Source organism: Osmia lignaria, chromosome 10 (assembly GCF_051020975.1).
Source record: "Osmia lignaria lignaria isolate PbOS001 chromosome 10, iyOsmLign1, whole genome shotgun sequence".
NCBI lineage: Eukaryota > Metazoa > Arthropoda > Insecta > Hymenoptera > Megachilidae > Osmia > Osmia lignaria.
Window position 1 is genome coordinate 3,497,084 of NC_135041.1, and position 24,207 is coordinate 3,521,290.

The window sequence follows — 24,207 nt, forward strand, 5'->3', positions numbered from 1 at the left end:
TTGAAATCGTCCAATCTTGAGATTAAAAACTTCCTGTAAGTTGCAATAACAATGAAAAAATGAAAAATTTTTTTTTAATGGGACCAATCGGAAGACATACCCTACAAGATGCAAAAGGTTTCGTTCCGATTGGACCATCCATTTCGGAGTAATCGGTGAACACACACTGAAAAAAATATATATATATTGTATACAGGGTGTCCGCGCTAAAGTGTGACAGGCGTTTTATTTTGTAACTATTGATGATACGAAAAATTGTTTATATGGAAATTGCACTGTACAATGGGGACTATGTTTTGGCGTGAACGAAAATTTATTTACATTATTAGTTTAAAAGATATGATAGTCAAGTTTCGTCTTTTAAATGGAAATATACATATATTATTTTGCAGATTATGTTATAGTGCTTTTCAAGACGAATTTATTAAGCTTTAATGTATTCACCCGATTTTAATTAGTTTTCAAGATACGTCTCGGTTTGAGTAGCAAGTCGTAAAAGTGGCCCTATTGTTGCGGTAAGTGCCACAGCGGTGGTCTACGCTAAGAACGACAGACCCAAAGAATAAGAAACCGCAACAATGTCTGTTACGCGTCTGAGATACAGGGTGATCTTCTCGCTACGCTACCCAAAGGAAGTGCCGCCACAATAGAATGTAGAAGTCGACATCCCATTTCTGTCATCGCTTACTTGACCCCTGCAGCGAAGACGGCTGTGTGCGTGAAAATGTGTGTAATGAGCAGAAAAGTCCCATTTAAGCACTGCGGAAAACAGAATATTTTCTTAACACATTTTCACGCACACAGTCGTCTTCGCTGCAGGGGCCACCTCGGTCAAGTAAGCGATGACAGAAATGGAATGTCGACTTCTACATTCTATTGTGGCGGCACTTCCTTTGGGTAGCGTAGCGAGAGGATCACCCTGTAGATTCACGTATATGTGGTTATACATATTGTTAACGCTTGTGGTCGAATAAATCGTTCAAGCCTTGTTGGTTTTTGCACGTGATGTACCGACTAATTGATTATGACAAAAACTGATATTTACTGTACTCTATTGATCTATATGATTTGACTGTTCAGTCTTGAACGACCACTTCATGAATTGGAGGCTATGTATATATGTACAGGGTGATCCTCTCGCAGCCGGACACAAAGGAACACTGGCGACGATGAATCCCTTGACCGCACCATAAAGAAGTCCGCATTGTCACGTGCCAGCGGGGACCTACCCGAGCCGAGATGACTCTGTGTGTCTTCATGGTGCGGTCAAGGGGTTCATTGTCGCCAGTTTCTTTGTGTCCGGCTGCAGGAGGATCACCCTGTATAACCGAATGTTTAAATTCTTTTAAGTTCTAATTATCTATACTATGTGATATTCTATTCTAATGCTGCTAGGTTGACGGTTGTGTTTTTTCTGATGTACAGGCTGTCAGAGTTTACACTGGGACTGGATTTATGGCGGGGGCTGCTGGTTTTATTCAGCCAGGTCATTTGTGCCATCACGAGTGTCAGACCTCGGATGGTACACGTGATGCTGGAAAGTGGGTGATAATAGGCGGTCACCCGTTGTAAATCAAAGTCTTAGGGGTACAAGTGATGTCTTAGTCTCCACTTGGATACCCTGGCAATCGACCTAGGGCCAGATCAAAACTTTAATTATTGAGGGCCGCATTCACCCACCCAGACGAGTCTCGTGTTCCCCTTCCAGAATGGGAACGCGCTAAGGGCACTCTAGTAGGGGGGACACAAGCTCAACACTGAAATTCAGAAAAAGAGGACTTCACTTCGTTTTCGTACTTTGTAGAAGATACAGTTAGCACTCAGTCAGACACACAGCACAAGTTGTAATTAATTTTAAACACACACACACACACACAATACACGCATACTCATAGACACTGCAATAGGAATAAATATGGCGCAAAAAGTGTGTGCAATCATTTTCTCCCAATCCTTTTGATTGGGTGGTCCTTGGCAGCATTCAGACGGCACCTTGGGCAATATTGCAAGGAGTGATCACCAATCCTTAACACAGGCAAAAGGTGAAAATTTAGATTACCTCGGCAAGGACGTCTTGATGGGGTGAGGAATGCCGATTGGCTATTCGAATTTTTGGAATGGAAATGAACAAATTATTTCTATTAGTCGGTAATCTGTAGAAATTCGAAGGGGCCGCTCCAAAGTCAACTCTTTTTTGGGTTTTTCCATTGGGGGTTCTATGAGCTTGACCGTGGCAGACAATAAAATCAAGAAGTGCCTTGACTCTAATAAAACATAAAACAGCTGGAAATACCGAGATAGAGATTATAAATCGCTATAGCTAGGAAAATAAAGTTGGACAATGGTTGCAAATTAAATGGAAATCGTGAAAATCTTTATCGCTTCATGAGTTTATGGTTGCCAAGGTACGGTTCTTACTGCTATGCTATGAAGTACGGATAACAGACTAAATGATAGACCCAAACATATATGTATAACCACAATAACAAGAGTTCTTTATTTGAAACTATTGCAGAAACATTCCTTTTTACATTACATGTTTTTTGTCTCTATACATATATAACATTTTTAGGTATTTTAACTTTTTGGTATAACTATAGTAACACTTGAATTTGGTAACGTGTATCCTGATACGTTCAAATACGAGTACCCTCAAGGTAACCGCCCCAGCAACGTTGAATTATTTACAAAGCGAAATTCACGTTTCATTTATTCGTTCGTACTGGATATTATTACACTTTGTAAATCACGCGATATGGCTTTATAAAACGAAATGCTATCCCGATTGTGATTTCTACTAGTTATTCAAGAGCCATTCGCTTGCCTATGTATGTCAAATTTAAAATAGTAATTAAAGAAGTGTAATCGAACTACATAAGGGTGATTCTCTCGCAGCGCAACACAGTAGCCATCTCGCACAATGGAACCCTGCTGTTTTTGCGGGTAAAGCGATCCAGGGGCCATATCGTCGGACCCAAGACTGCTCTGTGTGTGTTTATGGCTGAGACAAAGGCAAGAAACGGAACAGCAGGGGTTCCATTGTGCGGCACGGCTATTGTGTTGCGCTGCGAGAGAATCACCCTGTATTTTGAACACGTTATAATTTTGCGTGTTTTATTATATTATAAACAAAATAGGGAGTTCGATTCACTAGTAACTAGCGTATATATTAAGTGGGATCCCAATAAATTAAATTTTTCTAAAATTCGATGTATATCAATTTCATAGTCGTTTTCTTTATATTGTTTATTTATAAAGGTTACATCAACTTCGAAGTTATTAGTGGGTACTGAATAGTTTATTTTCCTCTTATGCTATTCTATACAATAATATAACATAACATGAATACAGTAACATATCATAACTTAATACAATGTAACATGAATAATACAGCACGATGTATAACTTGATTTGTATATTTTCACCATTATTCACTAGAAAGAATAATTTTTGAAACGAGGGCGAATCAAGATTTATATAAGATGATATAAACGTATATCTTTGAAAAACGAAATTATTTTAATGATAATATTTTCCTGGCTACTGGCACACTCAGAAAAATTACAGAGAAAATTAGAACGCAATCGGTAAAAATGAAACGTGGAACATTCATTAAAATATGCTCGTTCGAGAGTACTGTATTATAAAAATTACACATAGGAAGCGGAGTTTTACATATTTTATGGATATGTGTTATATTTGCGTGATCGATTACTTGATTCCTCGTTAAAATAAAATCAGGGCATTTATTTTCATAAAGATCTTGTCTAATTTTAAACAAGGATCTCGCACACACCCTTATAGAAATTGAATTTCGGTCGAATTGTCTGAAACTTTCAGAAAAGTTAGTTCTTACCATGCTAATCAAAAGTCATAATGGACACGGAGTCCAAAAATGGCTAGTTTTTGAGATACGTATGGTTAAAAGTCGAAAAAATAGCTTTTTGAGACTAGATTGCTGTATAGGTTACGCAACACCAATAAAGTGTGTTTCTTCGTGTCGCGTAGAAACTGGTGTTGTGTATTGCCGCGCGGATTATTGTCCTTGTTGGGATTGTAAAGCCCAAGTAAACCTTTCGGTACGCGACTCTCCACAACACGTATCCGTCAAATTAATATTGAACACTTTAAGCGATTGCGTCTAGTTTAATCAAAAATAGTGATCGGGTGAGTTGATTATGTGACCGATTTCGTTTGTCACTTGGTTTGAACCGAACGATATTCGAATTAAAGCAGTTGACTGGCGTCTCGACTGGTCGAAGTGAGGAATCTTTACTTTGGCCGATTTCGTATGCCACTTCGCTGGTTCGTTATTGAACGAAAAATAAAAGAAAACTTTCGCGAACCGGCTGATAGTCACCGTGGCACCTCGGAGTGCTGTTAAAGGCGTTGCTGATTTTCTGCGTTTTCCAATAAACGTCTTTCGAAAATTTGTGGACTCGCGTGTACGCCCTTTGGCCACCCCTCTTGGAGAAAAGGTGTGCGTTGCTCTGCGAGAGGAAGGGGTTCTCGAAGGTTTGACGACATAACATGGTTTCCTTCAGGTTGACCCTTGTCGGCAAACACCGTTATGCACGTGTTGCTGGTCGACCCTCCAGGACTCCAGGTTTATCACATGTTTTCGAGTTGTTAGGATGGCGAGGCGCAAAATTTAAAGCTATTGTGTGAGGATTAAGAGACTCGAGAAAATAAAGTTTACTGTCAAAAAGGAATACGGGAAAAGTTCATTTTTACAAGAACTTGTTTTGCATGTTCACGTCATAAACTAACCTTTGAGAACTATCGGGCATTGTATTCCGCGTCGGACGAAACAGTGTGCATATGCGCGCGCACGTGTGTGTGGGGGGGGGGGGGGGGGGGGGGGGGGGTGCGTGCGTGTGTAAGCGTGGTAGGTTATTAAGTTTTTGGATCAACAATAACTTCGTAAAGATCCATGTTTTGAACATTAAATACGCTTTGTAATGATGTAATTGACGGGTATTTAATATCATTTTCATAGCATTTCATTAATTTCTGTGCTTCCTCAGTTTATAAAACAGCACTTGACAGAGCTATGCGTATGCACACTTTATTGGTGTTACGTAACTTATACAGCAATCTAGTCTCAAAAAGCTATTTTTTCAACTTTTAACCATACGTATCTCAAAAACTGACCATTTTTGGACCCCGTGCCCATTATGACTTTTGATCAGCACGGTAAGAACTAACTTTTCTGAAAGTTTTAGACAATTCGACCGAAATTCAATTTCCATAAGGGTGTGTGCGGGGTCCTTAGGTAGGTGATTTAACCCAAGCTTCATTCCAACGTTTTTCTATCCTTGCTTTAATCTCATTAATTAAATCAGTATGAGAAATCTTTTAGCGGTATTTTTATAGCCCTTTTTGCGGCGGTATCAGCTACTGCATTGCTAGAAATACCAATATGTGAAGATATCCGGATAAATATAACATCTTTATATATACTATTAATGATCAATACTGAATCAAATATATTCTGTATTATCGGTTCTTGGTTATTTCTATTTGTTAAACAGGTAAGAACACTTTTGGAATTTGAAAAGATTATGAAATTGGAATCATTGGAGCTGATAATTAGCTTTAAGGCAGATAAGATAGCAAATGCTTCACAAAAGAAACGGATATTTTCGTATGACTTCGAGAAAAAGATTGTTATAGGTGTCAGAATTCGTCAACTTTTTGGAAAAAGATCCTAGAGATAAATCTATTTCGTTGGGAATGATTTTCTGTATTACAGGGGGAACGTTTCTTTCAGGTAAGATTTTAAGCGTTGAGAGAAGAATTTTAGGAGTGACTTTCTACTCTGGGACAAGGGGATCACCCTGTAGTAGAGTATGTGTGATCATATCGACTTGTGAAGGCGTTATGATAGGCAGGGTTTTGAAGGATAGATGTTAATTTTATTCCATACTTTAAAGTAAGTGATCTTCTTCTGAAATCTAAAGAATACTCATCTAGCTTCGGCCAAGAGGCTTAGAATTGAGCTTGTACGAAGGGCACTCAAAGTCATTCGCATACAATCAGGCAGCACAACATTCAAAGAATTGAACACATGAATTTTTGCTGAGTTGTAGACTATGGACTCGTAGTCTAACTTGGATTTAATTAAAACTGTAGGTGGGGATAATAATTGATTTTTCGGCACCCCCATTTTTCACAATTAGTAGTCTTCATAGCTTTTGCACAAATTTTCTTTATATGTTTGATATCTGTTTTCCACATAAGTTTATGGTCAGAATATAATCCAAGAATTTTTATTACATTGGTTTTTTTTTTTAAACTTGAGAACCTAGTTTAAATGTAATGTTTGAATTAACTTTATTGGATCGAGAGAAAAAAGGATATACTCCGATTTAAGCCGAGAAAATTTGAACCTAGCTTTATTAGACCATATCTGAGTTTTGTTAAGTGAATCTTGGAGGATACGTTGTGTAGTTGATATATTTTTGCTACTACATCGTATCGTAATGTCATCTACAAAAATACATAACTGAATAGGGCGGTTAATTATTGAAGAAATCTCGTTTATAGCTATAAGATAAGTATCAAATTATTTCTATTTCATTTATACCAGTACTCCACAGTTATTAATAAGACCTATTTAATCGTTAAATAGTATACTAAATACATTTCAACCTTTTCGTAGGCGGCGCAAAATTAAAGCTTCTCTTCTACTAGGAAGATCCTAGTACAGGCGTCGGCAACTTATGACCCGCGGGTCATCAAGTGATAATTTGATAATTTCAAGTAAACAATATTCAACGGGAATCAACATAGCCATTGCTGATTAACTACAGGTACGACAGAAGTATTACCAACTTCTGATATAAACGTTACAATTACAAATGTTATCACCCGTATCTATAACGTTCCGTATTTTTTCTTACGACTTATTAATTATCAAGTTCGCCATACCGCAATCAAATCGTTATTGGCAGCATCGTTTATTCGGGTATTTTTAATTTTGCGCCATCTTTGAAAAGGTTGAAATGTATTTACAATAGTATACTATTTAACGATTAAATAAGTGTTATTAGTAACTGTGGAGTATTGGTACTTTTTAGCGCATTTTATTAATGCAGCAAGAAGTTCTATTAATAATTGTCACGTAGTTGTATAAACGAAATATAAATTATTTTACACTTTTTAGCGCATTTCGAAGTCGGTTGTATTTTTCGTTAAAAATTATTTTATTTCACACGTTTTAGTGGAACGAGCAGTATTTGTAGGATATCGTAAGGTGGTTTTGCGTTTTTATTGGTTAGGTAATAACCATAAACCAAAAAAAATATATTGATCGAATTTAGATGGTTATTAAAATAAATTTTTGCGAGTGGGATCATCGCGGATAAATCTTCTACTAAATGTGAAAGGTTTCATCGCGAACGATACATTCTGTACGATCGAAACTCTTTAACATGAACAGTTCTAATACTATTTTTTGAATAAAAAATCTTTGGAATGTTTGAAGTTAGATCTTGCTTCGTCCAAGGTTCGAACAAGAGTGTTCGTCCTCTCGATGTCAGCTCTTTTAAATCCTTTTCCGCCTTTGAATTTAGATCTTTAGTTTACTAAACACTTGAGAGCGATAAGGGTGATGATTTGGGAAAGGACCGTAATTACCGAACGTTTCGAAGGGATGTTTAGGATCTGTCGACGTCGGTTTGATAAATAATCAATCGAGATTAGTAAAGTGGTAAAATAAGAGTTTATTTGCGAATGCAAGGGAAAAAGCCCGAAGCCGTAAAAAATCCTTGAAAATGTTTGAATAAAAAGGGAAAAAGCCTGAAGGCGTAAGAAACCCTTGAAGTTTAATTTGTGTGTGTGAGTGTGTCGCGTGTGATATGGTTGATAGGCGCAGGGAGACGTTTGTTGGTTGCCGGTGAGACCTTGGGTTTGTAATCAGTGACCTGCAAGGCCTTTGGCGTTATGTGAGTTCTGTTGGCGCGACGTGGTCTCGGGTCTGTGGACCGGGTAAGGCCTTGTGCGCTTCGCTTTGATTGTTGCCACCGTGAGGTCTCGGGTTAGTAGTCCCGGTAAGGCCTCGGGCAGATGATTTGGTTGATTGTGACCGGCAGGACCTTGGTTTGTATTCAGGGACCGGCAAGGCCCTGGGCGCGTTGGTGATTTTGGTAGAAAATTAATGTAATCGCGGAACAACACTCGATTTCATGGTAGAAAATTAACTGCGGCAAGACATTACTAAATTCTGACTACGCGGTAAAGAAATGAAAAACTGTCCGACCGTTCGCGACCGTGGTCCGTTGAAGACTGTTTTATTGAGGCAGGACGACGCCCCTTATTCCCAAGTGCTTCGACGTTATCTATTTCTCAAAACGAAATTTCGGTTAGCCCATATCGGGCACGTTTTATAAACACTGATTAATGAAAGTTTTAGATGGCGCGTTTTCTAAATATTTAATAGTGGACGCTCCGACACATTTCTTGCAGAATAAACGCCGAAAAATATAAACGAAGCAGTACGTTTTTTGCAATAAAAATCGTTAGGAATGAAAAAATGCAAAGTACATATTTTGTTTACGGGACTAATCGGGAGACATTCTCTACAAGATGCAAAAGGTTTTGTTCCGATTGGTCCATCCGTCTCAAAGTAATCGGTCAACATACATAAAAGAAATACATATACTGATCGAATTGAGTAACCTCCCCTGTTTTCGAAGTCGGTTAAAAAGGGTTATATTTAATCTTGTCAGACAATATATTATTGGCTTTAAATTGAATCCAACGGTTGCTAATAAAATTGCCTAAGAAGTAAAGCATGTTGTCATCGACTTTGCAATCAAAAAGTATTTTCAAAACCCTATCACGCTAAACTATGTTGTAAGCCTTTTCACTGTCAAAACTTACTGCAATTAAGTGTTGCTTGGTCAACATCACCACCCAATGATTCAACGTTTATAAGATGATCCTTCTGTTTTTCCTCAAACCATGTTGGTATGAAGTGAAGAAGTCTTACGTTGCGATGAACTTTGAACGCGGGCATCAAACGCGGGGATAGGGTGGATTGTACGAAGTGTTCCCTTTGCCCCCGTGACGTCCCGCTAGTTTACTTTCCATCTCTGAACAGTACTAGTGGCATCTTCCCACTGCGGCAGAAGAATCACAGTACGCCATAACATTAAGAAACCAGCGGAGTCGGTAGTCAACGACTTTCTCTCTCAGTTTACATAGAGTACACGTTAGGGCCATTGGTCTATAATTAATTGCTTTACTAGGATCCTTGTTTGGCTTAGAGATAGGAATAACATTAGATTCTCTCCACATATTTGGAAAGCTTTTTGAGGTCCATATTTGATTAAATAATTTGGTTAAAAATTCTAGTGCATTTTCAGGGAGATTTTTAATAAAAATGTTGAAGATGCCATCTGGATCTGGACAAGAATTTTTAGTGTTGACTAACAAGGGGAGGCCGGGACGTATGGGACACGGATTTTGATGGGGCTTACATATGTTGTAGTGTAGGTGTAGTACACCAACATATATTTCAATGTTGGGGCCAACACTTAATCGTTTTCGAAATATTTATAAAAAAAGGTATAGACGCGTTGAAGTACAAGTACTTTAAAGTTTTTTACAGTAATAGAAAGTAGTAGCGCTGGTAACGGGCCTTAATCGTAATCGAACGTCTGAAGTTCGATTCCAAGTGAAGTCGAATTTTTTTTATTTTATTTTATTTTATTTTTTGCATTCTAATATGTGACAATTATCATAAAAACATATGAAACAATAAAATTCGCGGCACCATGCACATTTAATAAAACACGCTTGATCGCATTTACATTTGTTTGTTTTAATTTCTGGTGGAAATTGCACTTGGTTAACATTTAAAAATATTTGTAAATTAATGAAGTAAATTGACACAGAAGAAAAAAGTTCCTTTAAATGTTAATTAAGTACAATTTCCACCAGAAATGTAAGTGCGATCAAGCATGTTTTATTAAATGTGCATGGTGCCGCGAATTTTATTGTTTCATATGTTTTTATGATAATTGTCACATATTAGAATGCAAAAAATAAAATAAAATAAAATAAAAAAAAAAAGAGCTTCGACTTCAGTCGGAATCGAACTTCAGACGTTCGATTACGAGTAAGGTCCGTTACCAGCTCCGCTACTTTCTATTACGGTAACAAAGTTTAAAGTACTTGTACTTCAACGCGTCTATACCTTTTTTTATAAATATTTCGAAAACGATTAAGTGTTGGACCCAACATTGAAACATATGTTGGTGTACTACACCTACACTACAACATATGTAAGTCCCATCAAAATCAGTGTCCCATACGTCCCGGCCTCCCCTTGTAAGATTGTTTTAATTTTGTTAATTTGAAAAGTATGATTTAATATGGGATTTGAGGTAAAGTTTGAGAAGAGAATATTTTGAATTGTAGTTAACGCTATATCTTTAAAATTGCGAAACTCGTTTGTGTGTTTATCATTACTGGAGCTTTTTGCAAATGTTATAGCAAGGTGGTTAGCAATCTCGTTTAGTGATGTTACTCTTTGATTGTCATTCATCAATGAAACCATTTATCATTTTTATAATTTCAGTCTTCTGTTTATTTTGCATGTAATAAACTTTACGGCTGGAGTTCCGTGTTTTCCCAGCCGCCGATACGGTATCTTGATAGATCGTCTTATAGATCTCGACGAATTCTATCGAATTAAACATTCTATGATTTGAATAAAAAATATTTTTTCTTATTTACATTGTTGCTTAGGCCTCCAATTCAACGTAACCTCCAATTCAAACGTTTATTAATTATTCCATTTCAATCATTTTTATTTGTTGTTTAGAATGCTTAGACTTTCCTTTTTTACAGTATGACAGGCGACAAGAGTTTAGGTTCCGTATTCATTTTAAACAACGACTAAAAATGTTCAATCAGTTCAATTTTTTTATTGTGCTATGCCAACGGGGTGTCGAGCCGTTCGTTCGCGACCTATGTCAGACCCGATTTTCGTAGCCGACACCACAGTATAGGAAAGAACAGTAGGCTCACTCCGTGTCGGCACTTTTGATCTAATCGTAAATACTAATAGCATAATGCTGGTTGTGCGCGGGCTCTAATTTGAAAAGCACTCGGTACAATCAAAAAGAGATTTCGTAATAGAATACCATAAAAAGACTATTAAATATCTACATTTAATTAAAATACACATTTTATTGAAATCTCTGTACAATACAATTATTATATACAACAATTATTCAATTAATAAAGTCCTAATAAATTATATACAAATGTATAATGTATACAGCACATCTTAGAAATTAATAAACAACCCATAAAGTGGTAATATTTTGATAAAACAATGATGATAATAATAATAATGTCTATATCTAAAATGTACAAGAAACATTGGATAAATATCATTTGACAGATATAACATATAGGGTGTCCCAGAACGCCTGTTACTGCTGTCGCCGCTTGCACTTTGGCACCCTTTGAAGGAACAACGGTATCTACCTCTTTCACTCATATTTTATATCTGTGTATAAAATTTACTGAATTTTATCGCAACAGGAATGTTTTAGAAGTAACAGAGGTTAAAATGCAAGAAACTATTATCATATATATTCACAGCCGCCATATTGTTGGTTGTGCGATTCGGACATGCATAAGCGACAATTATTAGTACGCTTTTTGGCAGAGTGATCCTACTGTTCTTTTCTATACTGTGCCGACACTGACATCCCTGAGCCCGCGCGCTGTACGCGCTCGGATTGGTCAGTGTTTTTCGTTAATAATTCGAAAACGAAGCTATAACCAACATTTTGGCAAAGGAAAAAGTTGTTTAGAATCACCTTAGCAATCATCCCTCTTCGGCTCTAGACCCAGTTATGGGACACCCTGTGTAATCCGGAGGCTATAGATTCTCCTTACGAAAACAAATTGGAAGTTTCTTTACCATTATGTAATCTGCATCTCTGTTTTCGAGACCATATAAACAGTTGAAAATTGGACTATCAGCTTTTGAAATTTGTGTTTCTACAGTTGAAAGCTGATCAGGTAGCCTGTCTTCTATTGCCCTGAGCCTAGACAGACAGACGCGTGAAAAACCAAGGATGTACATTGTGTAAAATAAGTTCCCGGAATTTCTCATTTGCAAGTCCTACAGTACATGTATTGAGATAAATTTTTATGTGTAAGTAGGCAACACTGTACTCAATTGTTACGCTAAATTTGATCGCAATATGACGATCAGCTTGTTCACGACAGTTTCTTACATCAGTCGACCTCACGTGTGCTCTGCGATTTTGGCGATGGAAAGAATTGTCGAGCAAAGAATTTGTCTTAAATTTTGCGTTTCTAACGAAATTTCTTGTGCCAAAGCGTTGAAAATGTTACAGAAAGCCTATGGTAAATCGTGCCTATCAAAAACGCAAAACATACGAATGGTATAAGGCATTTAAAAAGGGCCGAGAAGAAGTGCAAGATTCCCCGCGTTCCGGCCGACCGTCAATGGTTTCGACTGACGAAAACGTCGAAAAAATAAAAAAAATGGTCATCGATAATCGTCGCCTGAGTGTTAGAGAGGTGTCTCGTGACGTGGAAATGTCTCACATGTCCGTGCATAACATTTTAACTGAAGTTTTGGGCATGAGACGCGTCGTTGCACGACTTGTTCCGAAGGAGCTGAATTTTCTGCAAAAAGAACATCGAAAAGCAGTTGCTGAAGACATGATTTCGCGAACTTCTAGTGACTTTAACTTTATGAAACGCATCATAACTGGTGACGAAACATGGGTTTATGAGTGCGATATGCAACCAAGTCAACAGTCTTCGGAATAGTCAAAGTTGCTCAAAAATTAAGGTCATGCTCACTGTTTTCTTCGATTATCGCGGTGTTGTTCATTCGGAATTCCTTCCAGATGGACAAACAGTAAATAAAGAATATTATTTGAAGCTCATGAGGCGTTTACGTGAAAATATTCGTCGGAAACGGCCAGTTGTGTGGAAAAACAATTCTTGGATCCTGCACCACGATAATGCTCCGCCGCACACATCGATCTTGGTTCGCGAATTTTTAGCCAAGAACTCAACAAACGTGATCGAACAAGCACCGTATTTACCAAATATGGCCCCCTGCGACTTTTTCTTATTTCCGAAACTCAAATTACCCCTTCGGGGAAGGCGTTTTGAATCGATAGAGGCCATAAAAGAAAATTCGCTGAAGGAGCTGAAGGCGCTACCTTCTTCAGCGTTTAAAAAATGTTTTGAAGACTGGGAGAAGCGTTGGCGTATGTGCGTTGCTTCAGATGGGGCCTACTTCGAAGGCGACAAAATAAATTTGGATGATTAAGTAAGCAATTTGAGTTTTATTTACAAATTCCGGGTACTTACTTTACACAATGTATGTACGCATTTCTAGACCTTTAAAGTGGTCATTGAACTCAAGAGTAGACAAACATACACTTTGTGTTTTCATGAACCTCTGTGACTAACAACTCATTGTCAGTTGTTCCAATTTTCAGTTACTTCTATCTCGAAAACGAAGATGTCAAAATGGTGAAGGATCTTTCGATTTCTTTTCGTAAGGAAAATTTGTAGTTTCTAGGTCGCACGGCATTTTTGGGACACCCTGTATTTTTCCTTTCAGTGGATTTTTATGAACCTTTGCAGTAGGGAGGTTTTCTGGTCGCAATTGTGAATCTAAAGTTAAAAAAAAAATTTGGGAAATTCAAGATGTCGTATACAATATGGCGAACAGAAATCGTTAAAACTGTGTATTCTGCATGAGAATTAGTACAAAAAATTTTTCGAGATTACTAGTTTTGAATTTTAGATCAAAATTTGGCAATTCAAAATGGGGAATTGAAATTGTAAGAAATTGCATAACAGATTTGCGTGTATTTATATCAAATTATATACTTATACTTCTCAATATTTATTTCATGAATATATTTCAGTCAACTAGCAAAGCGAGATGACCCCTTGTTGGAAAAACAATTCTCCTTGTTTTCAATATTTTAATTGTTTGCATTTCGGATCCACCATTTTAAACTTTTGAATTGCAATTTAAAATTTATAATCAGTATCTCCAATAATCTAATCAGATTTATAACCAGTAACCTTAAAAGCTTATACTGTGCAAGTGCTATTGTAAGAGTGGTGGGAGGGCCACTATATTAATATGACTGTCCCTGCAATCCCAGAACTTTCTATGGCAACGAATGTTATTAACAAAAGATGTAAAACAAATCATTCTCGATTTAGCCGTTGACGAATAAAGTCTACAATTTTGAAAAATTAAGTGCTATAATGATATGACTTATAAACCACTGTAAAATAGTTCTTTTCCAAAAATACACAATCCTTCAGAATTTGTTCATTTATAGAATTGTTAAATCTAACGAAATTTGATTCTTCACATTTTCTGAACGTTTATCAACACGTATTAGATTGTGCAAATAGATAAATCCCGAGTGACAAAGTCATAAAGTGTGTTTCAATGATTAAAAATGATGAAAGAAAAGGTGGGACTGTGGGTCTTCAAAAATTCCAGAATCTCAAAATTTTAAAACTTCTAAGGGATTGATTCATCCCAGTAGAGAGTTGGAGATACGCCACTGAGATTTCTACCGGGCCCTAAAGAGTTGAACAATATTTTCACTATGTTAGGTGAGCAATTTTGGAGGTTCCAAGGTCCGCCGCATGATCGAAGCACAGTTTTCTTAAAATTTTCTTGTTCACCTTTCTGGCCATTAACAGGCAAAGTTTCAGCAGTATCGATGGAAAAATGTACACCTATACTGTAGTAAGTATGCGATCGATTTTTCTACGGTTAGACATTTCTGAATTCTAGCTATTGTACAGCGGAAACTCTAATTCCCCAGAGCTAATCTCGACGCCACTCCTCGAGGCGAACTTCTAAAAAGTTCCACTCGAAGCGGTAACTTTCCCGTCAGCGGCACACTCCTGAGGGATAAAAAAGGGTTAAAAAGTCGTGCGGGGGATGACGTGCGATCGACAGAATTCCACGTAAAACTTGTAGTCGTGGTCGTAGAATCGATACTTGGAAAAATATTACTTCGTCCGATGCATCGTTCCAAACTTTCTGCCGCTACTTTTACTCGACTTCTTACCGTTTCCCTGTTTATCTGACCCCTCAGTTTTCGTGCATTAATTCTCCGCTAACTTTACTAATTTCACCAATGCTTGTTTTAAGGTTTTTCTACTGTTCGTTATTTTTTTTTTTCTTGTCAATCGAACATGTTTATTTGCTATTCACGCGTGGTCTGCACTGGAAGCTCACCTGTAACTAGAAATTTAATTTAATTTAAATACTTGAAACATCGTTAATATGATAATAGTCTGACAATATGATGCTAAAAATTACAATATTAAATTGTTAATCGTCGCAAACATTTTTTATGATCGTTCAACAAAAGAATTATTCTTTAAATATATTTCTATTTTTAGATCTTAAGATGTATTATACAACGAGTAAAAATTTATCTTTTTAGGGTCAATGATTAATAAGGAATAAGTAGATTGTTTCGAGGATCGAAAAATTTTTTTATATCAAAAACACTCAAATCCTTAAAATTTCACAAAAAATTTGTATCTTATGATAGGATCAAGAAAAAGATAAACATTACTAAATTTAGTTACAAATAACAATTAAATCGATACAAATAACTGAGAAAGACTACAATTATAAAAATACATGTCTGAAATTACTATCATTAAAATTCAGAAAGCTGGTCAAAGTATAACGCTTATTAACAGCTTATGGAAAGAACTAAAATTCCAGAAACTAATAATAAAAGAAAAGCATTGCAAATTGCAACTGATATCAATAATTGCAATTTACTTTCAACATGAATGCAACATGATTGGGTGATCAACAAGTGTGATGGTTTATTCACTACGTACTATCTTGATTTGTAAATGAACTAAAAATTAGAAAAAGCAAAAGTCATTTATGTAAAAATCTTAATTAATAAATAATAATATGATCAGATATTAATTGTTGGACAATATTCAATTGTTCATTTATTACCGTTCACGTTAAAATTAGGTTTTCGCTTAAAATATTCCGGAAAACATTTTCGATTTTCATCTACCTTCCTGAACGAAGCTTATCTTCAAAACTTAAATCTCTACTTTTAAAACATTCAAACCATCACTCGTACTATGCGATATTCCCATCTTCTTTGATAGACACTATAAATTCTGTTTTGCAGCAATTGTATTATTTTCTCTTATAGATTTACAAAGAACGTAATGACATAAGTAAATACATTTTATCGACTGACATGCTTGTTCTATTGTGTCGTGTAGGAGAGTAACCTTTGAACCCCAAGATATGAGGCAATTGTGACTTAAACTTACAAAACGTCTACAAAGGTATTAACCTACAGTTAAATGCATAATTTTTAAATGAAAAGATTGCATATATTCGGAGAATAAGTTTTAAAGGAACAGTATAAAGTTTAGAAAATAAAATTAACATGAAATACCAAGTTAAATTGAAATTATGGCTCTCCCTATGATCCGCCGTCCAAGTGCTCATTAGATTTTTAATTAGGGTTAATAAGGATTAATAAGTTTTCTTGTTTGAGATTTGGTTTTTAAGTAAATTGATGTTAAAGACTATTTTTCTATATAGATTCACCTCCTTTCAGATTGTACCACCAGATCGGTGATAACCTGTATACGTATATACAGGGTGTCCCAAAACTGGGTCGAATCCCGTGAAGAGATGATCGCTAAGGTGATTCTAAACAACTTTTCCTTTCGCCAAAATGTTGGTTAAAGCTTCGTTTTTTAATTATTATCGATAAACATTGTCCAATTAGAGCATGCGTAAAGCGCTGGCTGCACCGCGAGAGTGTTGGCTAGTGCTGCGACATCACAACCGCACAATTTGCAGCTTCGTTTTCGAGATATACCTAAGCAATTGAACTCTGACTTACTGACGTGAGTCCTGTGTTTAACTTTAGTACTCAAAATTTCTCGTTTATTGACTGGTGTCAAGGCACTGCCGACTCCTCTCTCTTCCCGGAATCAGGTCGCCTCCTACATTCCCTTCAAGTGTGCCCTGGAGCGGGGGTGACGAAGTTTCCGGCACATCATTCGCAGCAACACTGGGGAAATCCCAGAGTTTGACGTGACCGCGATGTTTGGGACTGTCTAGCTGCTTTTAATGGTATGAGTAAGCAGACCCCACGATGCAGTCACAGGCAACTGACTCTGAGGAAATGGTGTATAACCACCGGCTGGTGCCCATGCCAGAGGGTTCTCCCTGCTGCCCTAAACACCCTGGAAAACCTATTAAATACAAACCATAAAGAGTGGTCAGCCGCCAGCGAGGAGCATAATCTCGCCGTCTCGGGTTCGAACTTAAGGTGTCCAGAGAGACGAAACGCACTTCTTTCTCCACTAGGCGCCTACATTTGTTACAAATTTCGTTCTTTCTCCCTATACATTGGTAATAACTTCGCGAAATTGACCTTCTACAAAATGCTTTTATAATTTACTTTTGAATTCCAGCTCTAAACATTAAATATAGATAATAATTAATCGAACACTTTTCGAAGCATACTCATGAACGAAAAAGCAATGAATGAGCTCCGTAGCCGAAGCTAATCCACTGAATTGAAATTTTACATAAAGTGTAAGTAAAATGATAAGTACATATCTTTTGCAATCCCCCTTTTCCTGTAAAAATTGCTTTGCCTTTGCGCTAAATTGAGCATAATTGGAATATACATATAATTTTCCTTTTAAGGTTACATAAATCCAAGAAGAAAAGCAGAGTTAAATTAAAAGACGAACGATAACTACGCCTTGAATCCAAAGGGCTGAAGACAATTTCAAAGCAACCAACACGAGATCTCCATCACGTGACCACTTCAACGAAACGTGTTCTATTGTACGTTAACAAAATACCCACGAACTAACAGGCATCGTTCATCCATTTGTTACCACGATCTCATTAATCATTTTGCCGCGGTTTAATAGTTCAACTGTTCGTTTCACGTGGCTGAGAGAGCACAAGAACCGGCGCATATCGGCCGCATATATCGTTCACAATCCGACTCGTGTATCAATTTAACGATCCTGTCCAGGATGAAATAATTTTGTACCTCTTGGAAACGTGTTCCGCGTTTCCTTCCTTCCTTACTTCCTGAACACGATTTCCGCGGCACGCCACGTATCGAGCAGCAATCAATAGATTACCGATAGGACCCAATGTTATTTACGAGATCGATCAGCCTAGCATTATCATTCGTAATTGTATTTAGAAGTTATAATAATAAATCATAGATGAATTAGCTGCGCTGGTAATTAGAGCGTGGTAATTTCGGGACAGTCGATGCATTAATAACGGCTACAATTTCGCATGACAAATTTTCCATATCGGTTAATTACTTTTCCAGACGTTGCCGAGAAAATAATTATAGAACGATCAAGATTGGAGGATAATGACCGAAATTCGGAATGCTTGATCGATCGTCGCGGACCGGAATCTCTTGCATGCAAGTTCCTTGTACATGAATCCTCCGACATGTAGTAACCAATCAATGCAATTACAGTTATTAGCGGATGATTACCGTCACGATTTAACGTTTCACTCCGAGTTAAAATGCAATTTCTAATTTGACTCTCTAAAATTTCAGTTCCTTCAATCTTTATATTTTCTACCATAAAGTAATAAGAGGAAACATGGAAATCTGAACTGGGGTTGTAACATGAGTCTCGTTCTTGTTTCTCATGTACGTATGTATTGCGATCTGCTGAGAATGGAAACAAGAGCAACAATTAGTGCCCTCTAACGTCATTAGGCCGTACTAGTGTGTTCTGCATACGCACTTTATTGAGCGCAGCGAGCGAAGTTCAATTTCTCCCGAAAAATGTATTTCGTTTTCCAGAGACTCCTCTTAGACGGCTTATCCAATCTTGACCAAATTTGGCACAGCGCACCATGATCACAATGTGATGGTTATAGGCTATTGAAATAAAAAATTGGACCAAGCATGGTGAAATAATCGGGTAAACTTTATTTTACCGGACCCAAAATTTTGGACCTTTTTTTTGTTTAATCTATAGATTTTGATGTGTAGAATCCAAAAATGCAAGTCTCAACTTTAGGAATCCAATGCTTAAAAAGTTATGAGCGTGTAAAGTTTGACACTTTTAGTGCATTTGCTACATTACTGTGACGCCATATTGGCTTCTTGTCCAATGAACGGTGTTGCTAGCTGCAGGCAGACGTATGTGGGTGCCGACCACTTTAGCGGGTTTAGTCAAACTGTAAATTTGATACTGAGTTAATTAGATTTATATTTAGGTTAAACATTACTTTAGGGGACACCAAATTCTTTTGGGTATGCGTTTCATCACTAGCTGTATTTAAATTACTCATAAAATTGATACAGTAAAAGCAATAAGCAAATGCATGGGTTGTACCCTCTCTCTTTAAGATAAATATAAACCTAACTAACTCAGACAGTATCAAATTTACGATTTGACTAACCCCGCCAAAGTGGTCGGCACCTGCTGCCTGCAGCTAGCGACCCCGTTCATTGGACAAGAAACCAATATGGCGTTACAGTAACGTAGCAAATGCGCTAAAAATATCAAACTTTACATGCTTATAACTTTTTAACCATTGGATTCCTAAAGTTGAGACTTGCATTTTTGGATTCTCCGCATCAAAAACTATAGATTCAAAGAAAACAAAGTTCAAAATTTTGGGTCCGGTAAAGTAAAGTTGACCCAAATAATCACAAAAAAACAGATCTTCAATGAAAAAGCATTGAAAAAAAAAAACATGGCCGTCGCGGGACGGCCGACAAGAGCCAAGCTCAAGTCATAATGTTAAATAAATTAGAATTGTTTTTTAGTAATTTTATGGTACAACTGAAAATGAAAAAAAAAACGCCGCTCTGCCATACGCGAGGGCGAGATCGTCTTTTGTCGCGAACGTTCTTGTTTGTTCGTTGCTGGTAAGTTGCCGTCCAATCAAGTTCGTTGGTCTGCCTCCAGTCTCACGTATTATGTTTATTGGCCAAGGCCCATACATCCGCAAATCTATCGCGTGACGAACGTCGCTAAAGACAGACATTGAAACAGAATGAGATGAAGCGATTGCGAGCGACGATTCGGACGCATTGACGTAGACGTAGATTCGGGGTTTACATTATTAAGAAAACAGGAGAGTTTTTACACTTTCCATAATGTAATTACAATAAATTTTGCGTAATAACAACTATTGTCAAGAACGAGTATTATAAAAAATCCATTAATATCCCGAAAAAATCACATATTTATATAGTTAAGTGTATCCCCCGCGAATACGGAAATTTTACGCCTATGCAATGTGACCCCGGGATGGGATTAGGTGGAGCAAACGCACAGTCCCCTTGTCCCTCTGTCGGTTCAGTTTGCAGGTGCTTGGCAACTTACCAGCAACGAACAGTAAGTACTTACGTACGATCGACGCGAAATTTCGCTGGATGAGAGAATTAGAGGAGAGAGGGCCAAAATTCCCCTGTAGGGGAACCGTAACGTTTCTTCGAACCGATCTTACTGCCGAGCGCGCCAAGGAGAGCTTCGCTCTAAAAATTCACGCGCAAGAAAGTTCCTAAATTTGATTACAAATCGATATCACCATTTAAGCTTTTCACTACAAATTAGCCCTTACTGAATACGAGTTGCGCTCATTATTGTGTTAGCAGCGAAGCAGACAACAGTACATACATATAGCTGAAATGTAGAAATGTATGTTTTTGCTCGTTTAGAAGTTTTTCGAGGTAAGATTAGTCAATATTTTTCTCATACTAATGGAAACTATGATATATAGCGTGATTCTCTCGCTACTCAAGACAAAACCGTGCCGCACAATGGAACCCTGCTGTTTTTGCGGGTAAAGAGACCCAGGGGCCATATCGCCGGACCCAAAACTCCTTTGTGTGTGTTTATGGCTGAGACGAAGATAAGAAACGGAACAGCAGGGGTTCCATTGTGCGGCACAGCTTTTGTCTTGCGTAGCGAGAGAATCACCCTGTCTTAATTACAAAGATATATTTAGATAAAAGGTTAAACTTCAAAAATGCTTTATTTAGTTACTTGGAAATATCTCACTCTGAGATTTATTAATTATTTTAAACGAAGGTAGGAAATAAATAAGTTTTGAAATTTCACATGTACCTAATTACTATAGAAGTGAAAAAAAACTTATTTTAATTTCGAAACACATAGTCTGCAAAAAAAAATTATTTACTTGTTATGTATTTCTTACCAGCTCAGTTCTGGTTCATATAACCATCTTACTTTCTCAAATCACGTTTTTGACAACATTAGCTTTTACCCTAAACATCTACAGATCTACGAACAACCAGTTTCATCAATGCTATTTTTACATTTCTAATACGTCCTTCGAACAAGAAAAGTGGTGTATATTTCTACCTTCTTCCCTACTTAGCATGTTCTGCGTGAAGGTTAAGAGCTATTAACTAGAATTAATCCTAGCTGCCGCGATTCTTTTTAACGCAACAATTTTCTGTAGAGGATCGACAGCCAATGGCGATCCGCGGCTCGTACCCGAAAGTAGTGGCGGCACTGCCTTGGCTGAGCCGACCCTTTTCTAAGGTTGGCGCTCTGCATTCTAAGAGCGACTTTCACTCTGTTTCGACAATGTTCTGCCTACACATTATTGTATTTCTTATCCCAATAAACTCTTATCAATCTCAAGGTGTCGCCCATCTGTAGGCCTCTCCCCTACCAACATTTTCCTACACAATTTTAAATTTTGTTCCTGAACTTAAGGTCCCATAAATAAACAAATACTATTAAAGATGTACAGTTTGATTACCTAAATAAATAAAATAATTTTTAACAAAAAATACAACCGACTTGAAAATGCGCTAAAAACTGTAAAATAATTTCTATTTGATTTATACCAATACTCCACAGCTGTTAATAAAACCTATTTGATCGTCAAATAGTATACTAAATACATTGCAATCTTTTCGGAGGCGGCGCAAAATTAAAAACTTTTCTTTTACTAGGAAGATCCGAAGTCAGGCGTCGGCAACCTATGACAAATGACCCATTTGATAAATTCAAGTAAACAATATTCAACAGGAATCAACATACCCATTGCGAATTAACTACATGTAAGTTGTACATACATACATCAGAAGTGCTGCCAACTTCTGATACAATCGTTACAATTACAAATGTTTTCTGCCGTATCTATAACGTTTCGAATTTTTTCTTACACTTATTAATTACTAAGTTCGTCATACCGCAATCAAATCGTTATTGGTAGCATCATTTATTCGGGTATTTTTAATTTTGCGCCGTCTCCAAAAAGGTTGAAATGTATTTAGTATACTATATAACGGTCGAATAGATTTTATTAATAGCTGTGGAGTATTGGTGTAAATGAAATAGAAATTATTTTATACTTTTTAGCGCATTTTGAAATCGTTTGTATTTTCTGGTAAAAATTATTTTATTTCAAACTTTTTAGTGGAACGAGCAGTATTTGTAGAATGCCGTACGATGAATTACTGTTCTTATTGGTTAACTGTAATAACGATAGTTATCAACGATAACAAGTTCCATACATTTTTGCAAGTGAGATCATCACGGAAACATCTCCTATTAAATGTAAAAGCTTTCATCGTGATCGGTACATTCCTTGCAGAGTAACACCAAGGAATAGAGTTTTTTTCTATGACAATAGTTATTAACAATAAGAAGTTACAGAAATTTTTGCAGATGGGATCATCGAGAAAAGGTCTACGAGATGTAAAAAGTTTCATCGCAATCTGTGCATTTCTTGCAAAGTAACGCTAAAGAATAGGATTTGGTTTCGTTCCGATTGGTCCATCCATCTCGGAGTAATCGGTGAACAAACAAAGAAAAAAAATATACATATACATATACTGGATGTCTCAGCCGATTTTGACATCTTGATTTCCTTGGTATTGTGGCACGTAGTGAAAAATATTTCATAAGGAACTTAAATGGAGTGATCGAGTGGGGCATGTTTTGGTGTTATTAGTTTTTTCGTACGTAGACGCATCAAGGATATATGAAGGTCAACTTTGTTTTTTTAAATGGAATGGGGTACTTTTTTATGCATCAAACGATGCAGGTAGACATTCTTTATAAAAAAGTACTATGTATGTCGAAAAGCTGGTAGTTTAAGAGATATTTCAATTTAAATAATCCTAAAATTCGTACTGACATTAGCGTTTATTTACAGGTATGGTTCAACATAACGATCATTTGCATTACAACATTTTTGAAATCGATGAAGCAAGGATGAAATAAACGCGTGTAAATTTCGAATGCAGTAAGGATGTTAATGTACGTACTAAATAGAAAACGTAACTTAAATTTTATAAAAATTGAAGCGTATCTAATTAATTAATAATAAATGCAATGATTATAGCACAGCTGTACTAATTATTCAAAAAGAGACAAATTGCCATTAAAAAAAAAAAGTTGGGAACGAATGATTTGAACCGCGTACCTTTAGATTGCGAGTCATGTGTTTAAACGCGAAGCTAACCGTTTGTATGTGTGAGTTTGTCATACTTCATAATATAGGGAGTAACCAATTTTAATTGTTAATACCTTTTAAACAATTAGCTGTCTGCCCCCAAAATGGGGTATAGGCGTGTTCAGCTCGACGAGCTCTACTAGGAGAAGAACCTTTTCCTATAGTTCAGGGGAGTGAGAAAGTAGTGGCTCGCGAACCGCTGTTTGACCATATCTGCCCTACAGTAATGATAGATGTGTATGAAAACTTTCGTGAAGTACTTGTAATGTTTACCACATTTTAGCCAACAATGTCTATCGTTGATACTGAAATGAAAAGTTTCTGTACGCTTCTGTTCGACAGTACCTTTCAACGTAATTTATTTGTTAATTTTTAAAAAACTAAAACATGTTGTTCTATAATAATTATGGTTTTATTATGTCAATGACAATTTCAACGTAATTTATTTTGTAATTTTCATCGAAATAAAAACAGTTACATATTTTATACTAATTATACGATTTAAAATATACCATGTTTCTGTGGCTATAATGAAATGTAAAAAGTTAAAATAGCGTTCTGGTAATAACACGCACTACATATGTGGTAGTAGCATGGACTATTTTATACTTCTAACAACTTTAGAAATATCTTAATAA

The 24,207-nt window shown here is 36.7% G+C and overlaps 1 protein-coding gene across 1 annotated transcript; it reads left to right on the plus strand.

Annotated features, from left to right (window-relative positions):
* Positions 1 to 12,396: 12,396 nt before the first annotated feature.
* On the plus strand, positions 12,397 to 12,831 carry LOC143305766 (protein GVQW3-like). Its single transcript, XM_076690583.1, has one exon. The coding sequence runs from the start codon at positions 12,397 to 12,399 to the stop codon at positions 12,829 to 12,831; it is 435 nt and encodes a 144-aa protein (XP_076546698.1).
* Positions 12,832 to 24,207: the final 11,376 nt, after the last annotated feature.